At 45.6% G+C, this 20,039-nt stretch overlaps 1 protein-coding gene across 3 annotated transcripts in view; it reads left to right on the forward strand.

Moving 5' to 3' along the window:
- The first annotated feature begins 9,801 nt into the window (after positions 1-9,801).
- PID1 (phosphotyrosine interaction domain containing 1) overlaps positions 9,802-20,039 on the forward strand; it is an 85,190-nt gene continuing 74,952 nt past the window's right edge. Inside the window, exon 1 of one of the 3 annotated variants that reach the window (XM_053952341.1) lies at positions 9,802-9,865. Coding sequence is in view for 1 of the 3 variants with exons in the window: in XM_053952340.1 (XP_053808315.1) it covers positions 10,271-10,300 (30 nt within the window). In the remaining 2 variants the exon portion in view is untranslated. Of the gene's footprint in view, positions 9,866-10,236; positions 10,301-10,551; positions 10,585-20,039 lie in introns of those variants that run through there. The other 2 variants (XM_053952340.1, XM_053952343.1) reach the window with 2 other exon arrangements.

Here is a 20,039-nt window from a genome sequence, read left to right on the forward strand (position 1 = left end):
ATCCCCTCTGTAGGACCCAGTATCTGAACCTTTTATATCCTTTCCCCCTGTCATGTTTTGGAACAGCTCCAAGTAGGTGAAGGTGATTTCCTTCCACAGGACATGGGTCAACCAGTGACAACAAACAAAACTTCAAAGCAGTTATGCCACATCCAGCTTCATCTGGGCTCAGCTGGCTTATTTTCTTCTGCAGTGCAAAATGGATAACAAATATGACCTCTCTGGAAAAGTCAGATTACTCTGTTATTATGAATTCCAGTTTCAAATCCTCCTTTTAAGACGTTTATGATAAGATGATTATTGTAAATAAGCTTCCCCTTTAGCAAAGAATAAATCATCAAATAGGCTTTGTTTGGTGAGATCTTTGGCAAAGGAATGTAAATAAATAAGCTAACTGAATAAACTTCTTTATCTGATGTGCTGAGCAGAAAAGGCAGCAAAGTTAATAATTTAGGAAAATAAGCTGGACTGCTGTGCTTTCTTCAATAATAGACCAGTCTAAGGGAAACAATCTGCTCTATATTGCTGAGCCTGGACTTTTTGCTAGCATCCCACAGACCATGAGAGATCCTGTTAATCACTCTGGCAGCAGTGCTGTCTTGTCAAGGAAATGTTTTTCAGCCTGAATTTTTGATTTATTTCTTTTCCTGTGGACTGGTCTACTTCCTGTCAGAGGTAGCTCCTCGCAACAGAACAGTGATCTCTTATGAGGTCAGCTGTGGCTTCTCTTCCATCTCCTGGGAGTAGAAGACACATGGACAACAGTCTGGATCTGCAGGGTCTTAAACTTTGGACTCCATTCATGTTTCCATATGAGAAAGTTTGCATGTGACTCTGCATGGATCTCAGTCCAACACCACTCAAGGAAATGAGTGTGACTGTTCCAATTTTCACCATGGTTTTTTATTGACTTATGGATTTGAAGTAATCTGAAGTAAATCTGCCTGGAATCTTAGCTTATAAGCCAGATACAAGATGCACAAGGTAACAAAAAATGCATGTAGCTTTTGTGGAAAGGCAAACAGCCTAATGCAGTGGAGGTTATTTTGGCATGTAGGAGCTGCATTAGCAATTAGTTTGTCAGCAGAATACTTTGTTCTCGCCCCCATTTGTAATTGTTGGATATGTGATCACTGTTGGTGCAATTTGGTCTCCTAGAAGCTTATTTTCTATATCATATTGGGACAGAGAGAGCACAAACAACACGTTCCAGTTATGGTTCTTTCTCACTGAGAACAGAGAAATATATGGGTAGGTTACAGAGAGCAGAAAGCAGCATGAGCTTGCTGAAAAGGGTGTTTGTAGATCCCAGTGTATGGCCTTGATATTTATTCTACAGATCAGTCTGTGGTTGTTTGATTTGCTATGTTGCATCTGTCATGTGAATAAGGCATCCAGCCAGTAACATGCCATGATGCAGAATAATTTATTTCAAGGATTTTGTACCTAAAATGTGCAGTCCACAATGTCTTATTTGTGGTCTGTACATGACACCAGTTCCTCCTATTAATTTAATTTGAACATTTATTTCAGTTGTTATGCCTTTGTATGGCATTTGCTAGAAAGGTCTGTCAAAACAAAGCTGACAGAATGTCAGGAACTAAGGACAGATCTGCTTTCACATGTGCGTATTATGCCATTTCACTTTCATCTTGCCTTGAATTTGGACTTGAGATTGTTCTACATATGAAAGATGATGACCAGTTATTTTTATCTCCAGTACTCATCACGCTGCTCCCCTCTTTCCCAGTGCCTTGTCTTGTCTGTGTGCAATAAGGACAAAAGACAGGATGAGATTTTTAGAGGGCTGAATTAGGCGTGGAGTTTATCAGTTTTCCTCTGACTTTTGTTCATTTCATTTCCATGGAGAGAATATTTTACAATTCCATGGAGATGCCTTAATCCCTGAGAGCTTTGAAGGGTTATTTTTCTTTAATGCATACGAGATTTAAATTGGGGTAGTAAGCTAGCAGTATTGACAGACATGTCAGATTTAAATCAAAATGTCTCACAGCTGTGATTTACTTAGTGATATATGTTGCTGAATTTTGGAAGATTTCATTTGGAATACATTATTCAATGGTTTAGATTATTGAATGATAAATACGGTGATGCTTTGATAACATTTTGGAGTTTCATGCAATAAACTACAAAATTATTGTAAAAACTGGTTAATACTATCTAATTTTCCCTCACTTTAGGGGACTGCCATCTGCAGAGAAAACCAAAATTCACAACAGAACTATTACCCTACCCTGGCATTTGGCCTGACACTATCCATGTTTTTCCAATAGTTTTTCAAGAAGCTCTGATTTTGCATAAGCAGTAAAGTCATATTCTCTTTCCCCATAAGGCAGTACCTCTCAAAGAGGGCAGAAATTGTGGACAGAGAATTATCAGACTTCAAATTAACAGTTAAATGTGGTCTTCATTCAAAAGCAACTCAGCCTTGAGATTTCTGAGAATTCATTGTCTCTCTCTTTTTTGTGTATGAATTGTCTCTGACTTACATCCTTCTCCTTCAAACTCTAGTGTCAAGGGTGATTTATGAGTGCAATTTTCTGTGTAATATTATGTAGCAATAGTTGGCAAATCTCTTCCCTCAGCAAGGGGATGTATTCTTCTTTGTCAGACACCAAAGAGGCACACAACCCTTGAATTTCTTTAAAAAGACAATTATTTTTGAAAGGACAAATGCAAATCCCATCTCATAATAACTCATTATTACTTATAGATATGTTACATGTACAAAAACTGCTCTGGCCACGTGGAATTGGCATTTTCATGTGATGGATCCACTGGGAGTCCCTCTGACTGTCTCAGGTCCAGCTCTGTAACCAATCCCTTGCTCTTTGCTTGAAACAAGCTCTGCACAGTGCTGAACAAAGCCTGGGAGACCAGCTGCATTGCTGTGCTGGGCACTGTTTGTGATGAAATTTAAGCAAAAGCTTAATGAAGGACTTTGGGTGTTTGTTAGCTTTCTGTTATGCATTTTTGCATAACAGGTTAGAGGGTTGAGGTATTTTTGCATTTATAGAGCTCTTTGAGTTGCAAGACTTGGAAAAATCTTAAGTGAAATGTTGATGGCATCAGCCTTATACTTTCTGTGAGGGCTTTACATTCACTGTGATTCCCAAAAATTTAGAGAGGACTCAAGTCCACTAAATTATTGTACACAGGATGGTGATTCTTGTGCTTTTCTGGATGATTTGTATATTTCTATTTACAATCTTTATGGGTATTTGCCAGAAAATCAGTTCACATCCACCCAGTGACACATGTTGAAATTCTTCCCAATAATGAGTGCAGTGCCCAGCTTAGGGACAAAGAGGGCAGCCCTTTCCAGCTTACCTGTCTTTTCTTAGTTGGGTCTGGGGTGAATTGAAGTACAGTTTCATCCTTGAACTCTGCTCTGTTTCCTGTCTCACCCATTTTATGGTCTATGATCACTGCAGGACAGGGATTACGTGTCCCTTGTCTTCCAGTGGTCTGGAGCTCCTGCACCTTTCTGTGCTTGGCCATACTCAGCCATTAGGGTATTACTGGTACCAGTTGTTGGCTGTGGGGGACAGTGAGTGCACTAAATAAATGATACCAGTGCTATTGCACACTCGGCCATGAACAGCTCAGCAGTGTAATTTGAAAATTATCTGGGTTTAGCTCTTAAACAATGCTTGTGCACACAGTCATTTCCAGAGGAATTTGGATTGTTGCAGCAGCACTCTACGTTCCCGTGCTCAAGTAGGGGAAGGAGAAACATCTCCTGGATTGCCACACAGTCTCCCTAAGCCTATGAATAACTGCTGGGGATGTGTCACTGAAATAGGAAGTGTGGCTTCTATTAACTTCCTATTTTAACAGATAAAATTGGGTAGCTGGAATGGTGAAATCTAGATCACAGATTGCCAAATCTTCTTCTTGCTATAATGATGCTCTGCAAACCAAAGTTGCAATTTGAGACTGTCAAAAGTCTCTTTTCTTGGTAAGTTTTCTTATTCTGAGGGAATATCCAGTGCATGTAAAATTGCCCACAGTATTATTTATCATTTATCATTCTTCATGCATTTTTATAATTTCAGTCTCTTCAGTGCTCGCTCTAAAAACAGCTCATCTATATAGACATGATTCTTCTCTCTCTTATGTTGTTAAAAATCAGAAGTAATTTGAATTCAATTCATTGAATCACATCTGTGCAACTCAGAAAAGTGTCATGATCAGGAGCTATGCAGATGTCATGGATTTAACTTACTGTAAAACTGGTGTAAGGGAAACTGGTAAAACTGGTCTTCAGGAACTCTGTACAGATTTGTGGAGGTACATATTTCTTTTTGTCACAGACAAATAAGTGCTTAATAATCATTAGGGGTAATTAGCAAATAAAAACAGTACAGTCAAAGGTGCACAAGGTGGACAGGGGTCTTAACAGGTCTTGTCTCAAGTTTTTCTGGACTAAGAGAGAAAAAATGTGTAAGCATCTGGCATGTGTCAACCCAAAGATTTTCTGGCATTCATTTTCTGCTGCTTACAAGATTAATTGTTGCATTAAGAGCTGGACTTGAGCTTCTTTAGATTGTTAATGCAAGATTTGCTGTTGGAGGCTGCCTGGGAAATATCAGTGTTCCTGCAAGGAGGTGTCTGGCCAGCAGCTGTGCCAGCGGTGACGCGGGGAGAGCATTCCCTGGGGAGGTGACACTAATCCTCCTGTCCCATGTTCCTGTCCTCTCTTCTGCCCTGCATGTCATCACTGCCCCACGCCCCTGGCTACTTGGCTTCTGCAGGAAGCAGGAAATTCTCGGGATTTTCCCCTTGTGCTGCCTCTCTGCTGGGAATCCCCCTTCCTCTCTGGGGGCGCTGCCCTTGGCCCCCGTGCCGGGCTGCGCCCCCTCACCGGGCCGCACAGCCGGACACCGGGCCCTGCCCGGGGCTCTGCCAGGCCCGGGGCTCTGCCGGGCCCGCGCCCGGGCGGCTGCAGTGCCTCGCCCGGGGGCTGGTGATCGCGGCCGCCGCTGCTGCCCTCTCCAGACGCTTTTCTCGCGGCCCAGATTCCATGGCCTGAATTGCCCCGGGCCGGCTGTCGCTGCCCGCTGGCGCGGGGCCGCCAGGCACGGAGCCCGGAGGCCGCAGCCCCCACAGACTCGGCCTTTGGTCCCCGAGGCTGGCTAGGGAAAAACAGGCTTGGTGGTACTGGCCCGAGGGACTGGGCGTCTCCAAAAGATCGACTCTGTGTTTGCTGGGAGGCTGACAGCCCTCCTTCCCTCGCTCACCCGGGCTGCTGCGGGGACGATGGAGGGGCTGCCTGGCAGAGGCAGAATAAAACTTGCTCCCCCTTTCAGTATCGTGTGTTTTGCCCTTCACAGAAATGTTGTGCCCTTTTAAATGTATGCAAGACCTTTGCTGCAACCTTCCCTCTGCACTTGTTGACCTGCCATGGCTTTGGTGCTTTATTTTCTCTGCTGCTGTGAACAGGACCAGTACAGTGCCAACATGAAGGAAAAGTAAGACCAAATATCTATCTGCCTTTCTAAAGGTAAGACCTCTACAGGAGAGAAGAAAAAAAGGATATCACATAAACATGGCCAAATACATCACTACCAATGCGTTTCACACTTTCATTTAGTCCATCCATCTCCAAAACTGAACTTTTGGAAGAGGAAGAGAAGTAGCTGTCCTGGTACTTGGGGAAGGTGGTGGGGTAGTTAAAGCTGAGGAGGGATTCAGAAACACAAGCTCTTCTGGCAGCAGCACAAGTAATTAAAGACACCTGGTCACTATGGGAACGCCAGCAAGAGCTTCCCCAACAAATTGGAAATCAGGACCTCATTATCCTTGACAAGCACAACATGGATGGGTGGGAGAATATGGTATATCCAAACCTGAATTGTCTCCCTTGACTGGGATACTTACTCTGCCTCAATTTCACAAATCATTAACACCATACTGCTTCGGGTTATAGTGTCTCCTGATGCCATTTTAAAATACCTGTGAAGGGGATACAAGGCAGAGGCATTGGGAGCAGAAATGCCCTTGGCTGAACCACCTTTGGTAGAGCTGCACTCCCTTGTCTGCATAATCATCTCTATGCACCTACACCATCAGAATGAAAATGATTACTAAATAACATTAGGGATTATACAGTAAGCAGGGATGTAAATAAATTTCCCTCTCAAAAAACCAAAACAAAATACTGAAAGGAAATCAAGGGCCTTTGAAGATAATGTGGTCTGTACTTCGCCAGTATTTTAATGAAACATTCTTACTCTTGAATTGCTGCTAGTTTAACAGTGACCATGCCTGAGGAGATTCCTGGCAAGGAATCAGAGCCAGACCTTTAGATGCTGCTGCTCCCAGCAAAGGGGGTGTATCTGTCAGCACATGTACATTGAAGTTGCTTCTCAATAGCCTCTGCAAATGATTGAAACCCCTCAAAACCCAGGTTTCTGCTGTCAGTGTTTGCAAACTGCCAGTGCTCAGATGCTGCCCCTGGCTGCCCTTGCCTGCATCCCATGGCTGGCTGTGGTGCTGGAGCCCCAGCCTGACTGTGTCGTCCCCAGGTAATGCCCTCACTGCAGCTCCCCCATGCCCAGATTCCAAAGTGTGCACCCTGCCAGGGGAACTGGAAATCTCTAACTTGGGTGTTCCCTCTGCCATATTTATATGACATTAAGTTGAGGCCATGCCTCCCATCCAGCTTTGTCATCTGCACGAGATGAAGTTCTACATAAAAATACATTTATTGTTAAATGTAATAGTTGTCAAAGAAAACAGTTTGGATTACTTGGATAATCCAAGTGTATTTTGAGTTGCTTAGGCACTAAAATTTTTTCATATAAATATTGGAAAGCTCAGATTATGTGTTTGGTGCCATCTATGCAGGGTAGCTGCATTTGCTTCAAGTGATTTGACAAAGTATTTAAGAGGAACAAGTGTATTTAGATTTTGGAAGTATGCTATTAATTACAGCACTTTACAGAACATTAAATTTGTTAATTAAGCAAACTTACTCTACAAAAGCAAATACAAGGTAAACTGAATTAATAATAAAAAAAGAGATGTGTTTAATGAGTTCTGTATGCTTTGTAAACTTGCATAATCAAAAAGAGGATCTTGGAAACAGGACTTGCAAAGTCTGCAAAATATTTGGGGAAGCAGCATTTAAATAACTGAATGACTCTTCTAGTCATGTTTCAGTGAGAAGTAATAGTGCTCCTGAAGCTAAATTGAGCTTTTGAAGTCAAATAATTCAATGAGATCAGCAATTGGACGAGTTTAGTTAATTAAAAAGGCAATACTATAGTTAAAACCAAAAGAATTTATTTTCTTTTCAAATGCAGAGGAGTTATGTTACTATAAAGACCTTAAATAAAATAATCCTTATTAGGGGATGAGACGGTGCAAAAGGAAGACAAACTCAATAACTAGAAGCCATTAAAGACACAAAATATCCTGGAGTCACAGGAAATGCTTCAGATTTATTATCTGAATAAAAGTGAAATTGGTCCTAATGCATCCAATGCTTCCTTCTGAAATGCAAGATTTCCCCTGGCTCCAGTATTTCTGTCCTGTAAGCACTGAAATGAAGGAGACTGAGAGAAGTGGGACCAACCTGTGTAATGTATTGCAGTCTTTGGAAAGAATTGTCTTAACTCATTCTGAAAAGAGAAACTCTGCGATCTGGCACAGTAAAAAGAAAATTAATAGGAAAAAAACCCTGTATCTTCTTACAGGCACATTCTGGAACACAGTACATCCTGGAAATAGGAATTCACACTATTTATTTAAGTAAAAGATCTCTGACTGGCTTGGAGCAGGACCTTACCTAATGCAGAACAGCTTAAATACCAAATAAAAAATGATGCTTGGATTAAAATATTAGAAAGTCTAGGTAGAAATGACCTAATCTTAGTGAGATTATGACATAAACTCACCCAAGTTTAATGAATCATTCCCTGAGCTGGTCTCTGGTTGGTGCCTGACCACCCCAGCAGCACCTGGCCCAGCTGAAAACTGAGTTTCCTGCAGAGGTGTTGTGGGGCATGACCAAAAAGGCAAAATAGCTGAATTTCCTGAGACAGCCCGTGATGCAGAGCACACCTGGAGAGTAAACCAGCATGAGCAGAAGGGCTCAGTAGCTCTCTCATCCCCACTGTGCCACTTTGCTGCCTTGGTGAGGGGTAAGGCTTGGGAAGACTGCTGGTAGGGCTCAGGGGTTCACAGATTGCTTTCTAATCAACCAGCTGGATTTCAAAAATTTGCAGCTGAGCTGCTCCTCCCCACGTGTGAGCATATTCCTACCTTCTCTTCGTACAACTGAAGCCTACAGCATTCATTTTCTCTTGTTTTCATATCCTTTTATGAAATTAAATAATTCATTTGTTCTCATAACGTGCCACCCATTTTGTAGCAAATGCAGATTTCCCTCCCCAATTGTTTCAGTTTGTATAAAAGTCATGTAAACGAAGAGAGAAGCAGCCTCCAGCCCCAGGGTTGGTCTCCTGCTAATTGCAGATCCAGAACTTCCTTTGTGTGCCCTGCTGCTGACAGCCTGGGTTGTGCTAGCTCATTGCTGGTTCAGGAAATGGTGGCGGGTGGATTTATCCATATGGGAAGGGTTGATGAAACTGCTCCAGAGTTCACTTGAGGAAGAGTGAGGCTTTTAGAAAAGGCCCTCGTGCAGGAGTGTAAGAAAGAAACAATGTGTGAAAGAAACAATGGTGTGACAGGGACATGGTGTTTGGAAAGAGCTCTAGTGGGCATCTTGGCCAAGAGCTGGTGCAGAATTAGTGCTCCTCCTGGAGGGGAAGGAAGGGGGTGATGCATCAGTAAATGGAGCTGCAAGACTTGAATTGCTTTAATTGGGCCATCACTGCCCAGGGACGTACTGGCAGAATCTTTCCAGAAACAATCTAAAAGTTTATGTTCATTGAGTCTTGCTCTGATAACACCCAGCCTCGCCCAGATCCTGCAGTGTGTCTCAAGGTGTTGGTTCTCAACACGGATCCTGTGGCAGAGCTACCCTGCCAAAAGTCATGGTTTGTCCACAGGTGAGCCTGATGCCTGTTTTTTTGAGAAGATTCCCTTCAGTATTGCTTTTCCTTGCTATTTAAAACACTGACACAGAAAGGATACCCTGTGTCCCCGGGGTCACACACCCACAATGTGTTGGAGCCTGGCTTGCAGCCTGAGGGGATGTGGTGGTCAATGCTCGGGACAAGTATGACACAGGCTCCTCTGGGTTTTTAACAAATCCTCCTGCATCCAAGTAATGAGGCATTAGGCAGCCTCGGGTGACCAGGGAGGGCCAGGGGCAGCTTTTGTGTCTGGAAAAAATGTTCCTTGGTGCAGCTTTGGAACCTGCAGAGACTTTGCTTTTCTGTGGCATTTCTGGCCTCCACGGGGAAGAGCAGTGCCTGCAGACCTCTAGAGTGTGTGTGTCTGTCCTTGTGGATGCTGGGGCACAGCTGGGATGCCCGACACCGTGAAACAGCTGAACGTGGCCTTGAGCCGGTTTGTTGCTGGCCCTTCGGGGGACCGGGCAATGGGGATCCTGCCCACAGCTGGTGGCTCCCTGTGCTCCGTGACCCTGCACTGCCAGCAGCAGCGGCCTCACAGAGCCCTGACACGTCCTACGTGCTTGGCAGCAGTTTGAGCCACCTGCAGAACCGGAGGAAAAAGTTTCAGCTGCGGCGAGGCAAGCGTCCCTTGGGAAAGGCTCCTCTGAGGACGGCCCACACGCTCCCAGGCAGCGCGCAGCGAGCGCCAGTGGGGAGACCGGCGCCGCTGCCCGAGAGGCCATGCGGGGCCGGGACACGCCGGGCTGTGGCAGCAGCTGCGGGGAGGCGCTGTCCCGGTCACCACAGGCGTCCAGGTGGGATGTTTGCCGTGCCCGGGGGAGTGGATGCCGTGCCCAGGTGGGATCGATGCTGTGCCCGGGGATGCCGTGTCCGGGAGATGCCGTGCCCAGGTGGGACGGATGCCGTGCCCAGGGAATGAATGCCGAGCCCGGGGGATGGATGCCGAGCCCGGGGAATGGATGCCATGCCCGGGGGATGGATGCCGTGCCCGGGGGATGGATGCCATGCCCGGGGGATGGATGCCGAGCCCGGGGGACGGTTGCCGAGCCCGGGGGTGCCGTGCCGAGGACCGGCGCTGCCGGGCGGGTCCGCGCGTGGCCCCCACGCGTGGGCGGGACGGGGCGGGGCGGGGCGGGGCGCGCGCCCGCAGAGAGCCGCGCGCGGCCCCGCTCGGCAGCGCCTCCCGCCGCCGCGGCACCATGTGGCAGCCGGCCACGGAGCGGCTGCAGGTAGGGGGGCCGGCCGGGCTCCGAGCCTCAGGGGGCGGCGGGGCCGCGCGGCTCTGGGGTGGCGGCGGGACCGGCGGAGCATCACTCCCGTACCGGGAGTTCGTGGCAACTTCTCCCCCCGCCGGCGCGGAGGGTGGGTGTGCGGGTGCCGCTGCCCCGGCGGCATCCCGGGTGTCGCTGCCCGGCGGCTCCGGCGCTCCCGGCGGAGTTGAGTGCCGGCCGCGGGCGGCGGCGCGGCTCGGCGGGGGACGCGCCGCTCAGGGGCTTCTCCGCCACCTCCTCGGGTGAGGGGCACCCCCGGCCCGGCCCTGCCTGACCCGCGGCAGCGGGAGGGTCTCTCGGAGGGGATGTGGGGGATGCGGAGTCCCGTGGGATTCCTTTGCCACCCCCGCGCCCAGAGGAGGGGATGTGTCGGGGTCACCGGGGTACCCCCTTGCCGCACCCTCCGGCGGCGGTCGGGTGCACGGTGCCGGCTCTGCCGTTGTTCGTGTGGCTTGTGTGCGTGTTGCATAGTCGGGGAAATCGGAGACAGGCAGAGAGCGAGATGAAATAAAACTCACTTTGTAGTTCCACTGCGTCGGTTTCGTGTCGTTTTCCAGGGCAAGTGTCAAGTGAGAGAGAACTGGATATCTTAGATAAGAATCAATGGGCACAGCAGATGACGAGAAAAGGTTATTATTACTTTTGCAATTCCAAATGAGAATTTGCTTTGATATTATCAAGCAAAAAATTCAGCAGTATGATTTGAGTTGATAGTAGAGCCAAGCTGAGAGATCCGTGAGCTTTAATCTTCACTAGCCAGTAATGGGAATAATTCCTGGTCTGAAAAAGTCATACTTTTCTCTACAATGAAAAGCTTGCTTTTTAGTGGATAGGAATGAGGTACCACATACACAGTTGATGGATTCCAGGGTAAAACTATGTGATTGTCTTATTAGTTATTTCTTTCCTGTATTAGTCAGAAACCTCTCTGCTAGGCACAAGGGCAGGATGCCCTGAGTGAAGGAGTTAATGGTCATGGGTGAGGTGGAGGCAGGGGTGTTCCCTGGGGAAATGCTGATACAGGGGACAGACCTCAGGTGAGGCTGCACCCAGTGGCTGGTGACAAAGGAGAAGGTGATGGAAGGGAAGGAGAAAGGGAAAGCCTCGGTTAGTAGTGTTGTGCTGATCTGGATTGTACAGAATGGCTTTGTGCCCCCTTTGTGGAATTAGGGAGGTGTTAAAATAACAAGGTGCTATTATGACAAATATCTGACACTGCCTACAAGAGCATGCAAGAACCAAATGCGTGTGTTTCACAGAATAAGCTTGTGAGTGTAATCTTGTTTAGCCTTGTTTAGCTGTATCCTGTGCACTGTTAGGGGTCTGGCCTTAAGGAGCAGCTGGGAATGGCTATGTCCTGTGGGGAACCAGGGCTGTAAGGAGGGGAGTTGTTGATATCTGGGCTTCTCACTTACCTGTTGCAGCAGAACCCAGACCTGTAGCAAGGGGAGCCTGTGCCCCTCCCTGTTCTTGAAAGGGAGCCACAAGCACCAAAGTTCTCAGCAGTGGCCACTAACTTTGTGCAAATCTACTTTGGTTGCCTCTGGCTGGAGTCTCCAGGCATCCTGAGCTGATCAAAATGCTGAGTACCACTAAATGCACCTTTCATCAACAGGAGTTTCTGGGGAAGTACATGAGTAACTGTAGGTGCTCTAAAAAATAAAGAAATCAGGGAGACTCAAAATTGCAGAATTAAAGGATGCTTTGGACTTGTGTCAGCTTCTGAAATGGGGAGGAAAGCCTTGGAAAAGTCACAGAAAGCCCATAATAATTCTGTGTTTACACAAGGGGCTAAATAACAATGTAGTGAATTGTGGACAAAATGAATGCAGTGAGGGGAAGGATGCTGGGGTAACTAGGATGAGATCCTGTACCTGAAAGCTTAATCGTAACCCATATATATATGAGCTAGAGTTGCATGGGCAATAAACTATCTAATAACCCAAACCCCTCTGAATTTTTTTTTTCTCCAAAAAACTCTTGAAGCCTGGTTCTTTCAAGTAGTCTGATCTCCCCTTTACATGTTGTGAATCATCAGCCTGGCCAGAACTGCTGGCAGTACTGCCTGGTCCCCCGAGGAGAGCTTGTGCACGCTATAAATGCATCTTTTTTCCCTCCTTCCTCCCCCTCAACCTTAATTTAGTTTCAGGTGTCCCATGTTGCTGTCTTTGTCCCAGGCTCCCTCCCTCCTGACACGTAACTGCTGTGAAACAAATGTTGGTGCTATGGGGGTGTTGAAGGGGGGCCCTCTGCATGTCCCTGGTATCACATGCTCTCTCTGGCTGACAAGCAATTGTTGTGAGGATCTGGGTGTGGGATTTTGGTTGTAGCAGGGTGGTATGTGGTCGCTGGGTAGAGTAGATGATGTCTTATGGTCTCTATTAATGTATTCTGGGATTACAGTTATGGCAAGTCACTACTGTAGGATATTTAGGGGATGTATAATGGCAGATCCAGCCCTGTCTTTTACATCAGGCTGATGTATGGGGGCAGGAAGTGTAGAGCTGGCCCAGCTTTCTTGATGTTCTAATGTGTGCATGGTATGTGACTTAGTTTTGATCCAGATGTATGTTGTGTCAATACCCAGCTGTGGGGAAGTGCAGGTCTGTTGTTAGTCCGTGGTGTAGCTCTGTACTAAGTAAAACGGCAAAGAAAATATTTTCTTCTCTCTGAATATTTCTTTTGGCCTGGTTCAGTAAGGGAAAGTATGAACTGCCTTTGGAAGTGGATGCCTGTTGGTCCGGGTCAGTCCTGCCCTTGGAGCTAAGGCAAGCTGTGTGTGTTTAACTGAAATGGCAGTGGCCATTGCAGTGTGAAGGCTCCTGTCATGTTGTGACAAACTGTACCACTGTCCTCAACTGCTCACGGGCCTCCTTTCCCAGTCCCATCCCACTCAAAGGATGACAAGACTGCACATTCCTGGTCTGCTGCCGTTCACGCAAAATCTCCTTCTGTTCCAAATGTTCTCAGTCCTGTCAAGTTTCATAGTTTGTGCTGAAGTTTTTGGCATTGACTGGATGGGTACAATTCCAGTAGTGAGGTCAGCAGCATAGCTCATGCATACGCAATAGGAATGAAGTGTCATCAGCAGCTGGTTACAGAACAAAGTGAGCTGGGGCATGAACTGGACTTGTCCCCACTGCTGTTGTGTCCATTTGCTGATGAAAGCTTCATCTGCTGAAATTTGCCTCCCTTCCCAGAGCCTTGGTTTCTGGCTTTGCTGGAATAAGCTGTGATTGCGTATTTTTTTGATTTATGTTTGTTTTTTGTTTTATTTTATTTTGTTTTAGTCAGCCTGTTCTCTGCTTCCCTCTGATGGAAGCTTTTCCTGTTATGCTGCTGTTTAATGAAGAAGCCTTTCTGTTTCTGGAAGATATGTAGAATTGAATTAAACAGATTAGAAGAATAACCTAGGAAATTGTAGATATTGAGGTTTCTTCTTGAAAATATAATACAGCAAAGCCTGCTTTTTCTTTTGCTTTTTCTTTCCTTTCACTTTTTATGACTCTTTCATCTATAGCAACATTGAGGTTACGTCTGTTTTCTTCAAAGTTAGTGGGACAGGTAGTTAGATGTGAAATCATACATCTGGGATGTTGCAGGAATGAACCACAGGGATCAGCAAATCTCTGATGTGGTAAGAAGATCATGATTTTGCAGGTAATACAGGATTAGCATTATTCACACTTAATTTAAGAGAGATGATCTGGGACTGTATTTCGCTTCTAATTTTTGTGGTGGCATTCCTGACTTGTGTTCGGTAAAGTGCAGGTGAGAATAGGGAACATGTGTGTACCTCACAGCCTTCTCTGGAGCAGCAACCAAGGTTGCTTCAGGTATTTAAAGGTCGTTCGCCCTGCTGGGAATGTGGAGACTCCAGTCTGGAGCTCACTGTAGCTGTCTGATCTGATTTTTCCTTGCCGTGTTTGCAGTAGATCATATAAATGGTTATAAGCAGTGGGTACTGATTTGTGGCTTGATGTTTGTGGCAGTGGCACTTGTTGAAATGATGCCAAAAATATTATGAAATCTTTCTTTAAAACTATTTCCACATCTACCCTCTGTGCCTGATTCAGCAGCCCTTGGCAGCACAGCTGGGATTTTGGAACTGGTGGTCTCAGTGATGCTTCTGCGAGGACTCTGAAGCAGTGTTTGAAAACAAGCAAGGTGTTCTCATAGCCTGAGAGGTGGCTGCTATTTGCTTTGTAACCTAATTTTTACTGGAAGCTTGATGCCAGGCGTTGTTGCTAGATAATAAATCCCAGTGTGCATAGTTTCCGAGGTTGTGCTGTTTATAAGCCTTGCTTATAAGTTTCCCTGCTTCTCTTGACACATGTGGGTAACAGGGATCACCATTCCCCCGGAGCAGCGGTGCAGCAGTGCTGGTGCTGCCCAGCCCCGTGCTGTGTTGCTGGGTGTCCCTGAACTGAGCCATGCTCATGAGCCCTCTTTTTGGAGAAGGTCTCACTCTGCTTCTGTGGGTGGTACAGGAGGTGGGCTCAGATGAGTGGGGAGAGGAAGAGGGGAACAGACAGGGGTGCTGTGTCATGGAGCTTTGGGCTGGACACTGCTTGGCTTCATACAGGCATGCAGGTAGCCAAGTGTTCACAGTATGACTTCAGTGATTCTCTGTCTGCTCATCTGGAAGTTCAGTATCCTGATTGAAACCCCCAGTTTGGGGCCATTTTTGGGCACGGATTTAATAATGGATGGCTGTAGTGTATTGTTAGAATTTATTTCTTTCATAAAGTTCCACATCTCTCTTAATGTGCTGTGAAATACTGTGCAGGAGAGCTGCGGGAGGGCAAGATGAGATGAAACGAGTGATGAAAGGCAGGAAGCTTCAAGTCCTTTACTGGGACAAGTTGGATTTCCTGAACCCCAGGGTTTAATTCTGCCATCATGTAACTTGTGCAGGTCCTCTGAAGTCCTTGAGAAATAAGATTGTGTAGGGTTGCTTCGATACAGCAGTAAAACAACAGTGTAGCTATTAAAGGAAGTGGAAAAAGTGACAGCAGCAGTATTGGGATGTTGCTGCTCACCTTTGGGCTGTAAGCACTGTTTTCCAAGGCCTCATAAACATACTGCTTTTTTTACAGGAATTTATTAATGTACCTGTAGCCTTGCATCTTCAATCTAATTTTAAATTTTGTGGTTGTAGACTGTTGCTAATTTCATGTATATTACATGCATCTACTACCTCTAGTATACACATCAATTGCCTTTCCTGTATGCCACAAGGAGCATTGAAAAGATCTTTCACTAAAGAGAAGTGAGCTCTGGGTAGACCTACACATGTGCGATGACTTGTAGGTGATCACAGCCACTGTGGTTTGGTGACATGTTTGCATGTGTTCAGCTGTAATGTGGTTTTAGGTGCTATTGGTGCTTTCAAAATGAGCTAATCCTTTTCAGTGTTCACATGCATATGTGTGTTAAAAATACAGCATCCAGTCAGTTGAAACAATAGTTTTCCAATTTTTAAAGCATACAGAAAGCCTTTCTAAACCAAATACAGGCTAGTTGTAAGCACACAAACAGCTGTCTAGGCAGAAACTGCTGCAAGACATGTATAGCAGGACTGATACTACTACTGAACTCTGGTTTCATTAAATATTATGTCAGAAGGAAAAAATGGTAAGTATTTGAAATTTAAGCCTGAGTCATGTGGCTGCAAATGTCTGAAGTCTTGCAGCCCGGTGTTTTGGCACTATATGGCTTCAGGATATCTTTCAAGGCATCAGAGTTTTTGCACTCGTTTGCTGCTATGACTTTACAGCAGTCAGGAATCTTTAAAACAAAGCCCTGTGATTCCAGGAGGCTCATCTGGCACCACTTAGCTCAGGCAGTTCCTTTTTTTCTGCATTATTTATTCTTTGTAGAAAATGAATGTCTCTGGAAAAATGTTAATTTTGGGAAGCATTCTATGACCAAAAGAAAATCAAGATCAGTGAGTGCCTTGTGGAAAACCCCCTGGGAAATAATCTTCAAGGTTCATTTATAGTGTACTACTAGTTTCTGTTTATGAAACTGCCAGCCTGTTTGATGACCAAGACAAAAAATTTAAGCAGTGATTTCCTTGAAGAAAGGCAAGCTAAAGCATTCAGTCTAGTTCAGAATTTTAAGTGCCTGTTTCAGATTTTGTGTGTCCCTGGTGTCATCTAGCAGGACAGGACAGTTAGCAGTGGTGTCACAGATGTTTTCTTCCAGGCATGGCTGTGTTCTCTGCAGACATCCCTTGGGGTTGGTGCTGAGGTTTTGGGCTAGGTGTCCTCACCCTTACAGCACTACTGTGTATTTGATGTGGCTCTGTGCAGGCAAGAGGAGAGTCTGATTACCCAGAGACAGGTAAATGTGTAGCTGAAAAGTCCCTTTAAGCAATGTTTAGTACTTACAATATTTTTTTTCCCCATAGTGCTTTCATGTATAGGAATTGAACTTATTTGCACTTCGTATAATAGCTGGAAAAGTTACAGGTGACAGTGTTAAGTCTTCTCAGCTGTTTATGAATAAGTGTATCAGAACTCTTTGACCAAAGATATTAAATGTGGATGATTGTACAAGTGTCCTGAGAAGACCTAATAGAACATTTCATTATTTGTTTTTCCTGCTGACATTCTGAAAATATGGAGTGGCAAATATAAATATTTGCATAGAATCCAAAGGAAAAATGAAAATTTGTGTATTGCCAGTATTTAATATTCTTTTAATAGTGTTGCTGCTACAAAATTACACATAGCCTCAGAATGACCAAGTTGGTCTCACAGCACTGACACCTTGGCAGTTTGGTGGCGACTTCAGGAGTGTTGGACTTTGAAAAACTTCAGTAAGTGTTTTCATTGGGACCATTTAAATAAATGTCCCTTTCACAGATTAATGGCTGGTTTTGCTTCCAGGCAATGTGAGCAGGAGCATTTCTAACTTGAGTTGTTGCTGGTGAGTTTTGCTGACGGAGCTAGGCTGCGAGCACAGTGCTGCTGGGTTTGGGACAGCAGCGGGGCAGTTGGAGTCCTTGCACCATCACCCTTTGTGGCCTTGGGTCTGTGCTGTGCCTGACAATTTTCAAATGTCTCCTCACATGAAAACACTTTCTCCAGATATATTTGATGGGAGCTGCCAAGTACACCGAGAGCAGATAGAAATGTAATTAAGTGTCCTGAAGCCCAGATTTGTGGCCACCTCTTTTTTCCCATGCCAAGCTCCCTCTGGGTTTGAGGGATGGTTGTTCCATACATCTCATGTGAAGCTTTCAGAATGACCCCGGAGTAAGTTTACAAGTCTTCAGCTGCCTGTATTGAGCTTTGTTCAAGGCCAGGCTTTTCCAGAGAGTGTTTTACCTGGAGGACTGTGCTCTTGTGAAATCTTACCCACTCATTGAGTGTCTGGAGAGGAGAACTGATGTTCTTTCTGGTCCCACTGGTGAAGTAACTGCTTTGAAGCTCTTGCAGTGGGATCTGATCCAAGCTTCACTGGGGTCAGTACCAACCTTGAGCCTCAAGAGCAGGGCAGGAAACCCATCCATTGGACTGTTAAGGGGATCCAGAGGGTTTGTATGGTCTCATTTAAAAAGAACAATTCTCTCTGCTATGGAGCTTCCTGAGTAATTCTGCTGCCTGGAAGGCAGGATAAGAGGAGTTTGGGGTCTGTGAGGGGCCACGGCATCGTGATGGTGGCAACATCAAATACATCATCTGAACCTGCAAGTTTCTAGCTGTCCTTTCCCTCCCTGAGTCTGGGTGTTGAGGGACAGGAGGGAGGGTTGGATGCAACATTCCTTCTCTGAATGGCTATAGGGAGAGGCTCTCCAGAGTGAGGCTCAGCTGCTCTGCGGCTTTCCTCTAGCTGGAGACCAGCTTTCCTTCTGTCAGGATTAATCTGAGCTTTCTGAACTGATCATGGTGACACTGACCTGAAAATGGTAGTTTCTTGGGGAGCGAAATCACCCTTCCCTCCTTCCCTGTCATTCTGCTTAAGAAAAACAGGCAAACCAAATTTCTGTTATTATTCACCAAAACTGTCCCATCCAAATTAGTATGCTGAACTGGGTTTCTAGTGTTGTGTTAAGGAATTTTGTCCTTGGTTTTCTAGTATTGCTTTCTGCTCGGGAGAGGAGCACTGGGAATTGTGTTATGGTGTGCTGGTTGTTCTGGCTTTGGCTCTGAGCTGGAGAGTGAAAAGTCAAGCAGCAAAATTGCTAGAAAAAGAATACATCAGACTTCAAAAACAGTGTTTTAATCCCTTTCCCTCTCGTTTGAAGCTATTTATTTAACCGAACCTTCAGCCCAATTTTAGCTTTTACATGTGGCATTTATTATATTTTTTTTGGTTTTTGACCAGAAAAGTACCTTTTGGAACTTAAGCAAACACCAGTTGGCAGCTCCCTCAGCTGCCTGGTTGTCAGGGCATAGTGTGGACTTCTGTCCCAGCTCGCTGCACAGTGTGTCAGCAGAAGACAGCAGTGAATTTTTTTCATCTTTCAGAAAATTGTCAGTCTAAGCATTTTTCTTTTTTCCCTAGTCCATGGGAATTTTCTGTGCCTGACTATAAATTTGAATCAGAAAATGTAGAAGCTTGAATCCTATCCCAGTGCTTTTAAGAAGGAGCCCATACAGCACAGATCTGTACAGGCTTCAGTTTTCACAGCTGTGCTCTGTTGTTTGGATTAGAATTAGAAGGAAGGATATTTTGAAAATTTTATGTTGGCCTCTTGATAGTGTGGCTGAAAGGGCCTATTGAGCTTGGTACTGTGTGTTTGAGAAAATCCTGATAGTAAAGACAGCTTTGGTGCCTCCTGCTAGAACGGAGTGCTGGAGGGATGTGCAGTGCTGCTAAGTGAGGAGTGCTGGGTGCTTGCTTTTTCTGGCAAGTGACAAAGAAAAAACCCATCAGTGATTTCTGAGACACCAAAAGCCCTGAGATCCTCCAGCCAAGGACAAGGCATAGGGACTGGCTAGGTCTGGAGCTGGGTTCAGGTTCACCCTTGCTGAGCTGGGCTGCCCTGGGAACTGTGGGTTTGTGGCCCTGGTTCCCCTCAGGCTGTGCTGCACTGCCATCAGCAGTGCTACCTGTTGGGATGATGGGGCAGGTGGAACCCTCTCTGTGACATTCTTGATGATGGAGCATGGGTGCTGAAGGCTGCAGAAGGGATGTTACTTTCCGAGATTGGACAGTTCGCTTTGATATAGGAGTGTTAAATCACTCAGATTTAGGCATGCAGCCTTATCTCGGTGTGTAGGGATAGGCTTTTGAATCCATTAACTTTTATCTTGCCATTTGAGATGGCAATGTAACTTTTCCATGGTTTATAAAGAATGTTAGGAAGCATTTGTTTGTGACTGACTTTTGCTTTGATCTGGTGCTTAGAGGCTGTTTTTTCATTAAAGAGCCTGAAGCTTGGTGCTGGGACAGGTAACATTTTCAAAGGGCAATGTTTTAATCTTGTACTTCTAAAATACAGAGTTGCTATGGAAGGGGGAGATGAACAATTTGAAAGGTTGCAGAAGCACAGGTTGGATCTGCTATTGCCTTTTCCCACAGATGGGTGCTGCAATAGTCAGTCTTTTTCTTGTAGCTGCTGAGGTCATGTGTGATTCCTTGTACCTGCCCTTCACAGTCCTGCACTTTCTGGCTTGGGAACAGGACCCAGACTTTCCGGGACTTAACCTGCTGTGAAGACTTGGGATTTTGTTTTCCTCTA

The sequence above is a fragment of the Vidua chalybeata genome, chromosome 10 (genome assembly GCF_026979565.1).
Source record: "Vidua chalybeata isolate OUT-0048 chromosome 10, bVidCha1 merged haplotype, whole genome shotgun sequence".
NCBI classification, from domain to species: Eukaryota; Metazoa; Chordata; class Aves; order Passeriformes; family Viduidae; genus Vidua; species Vidua chalybeata.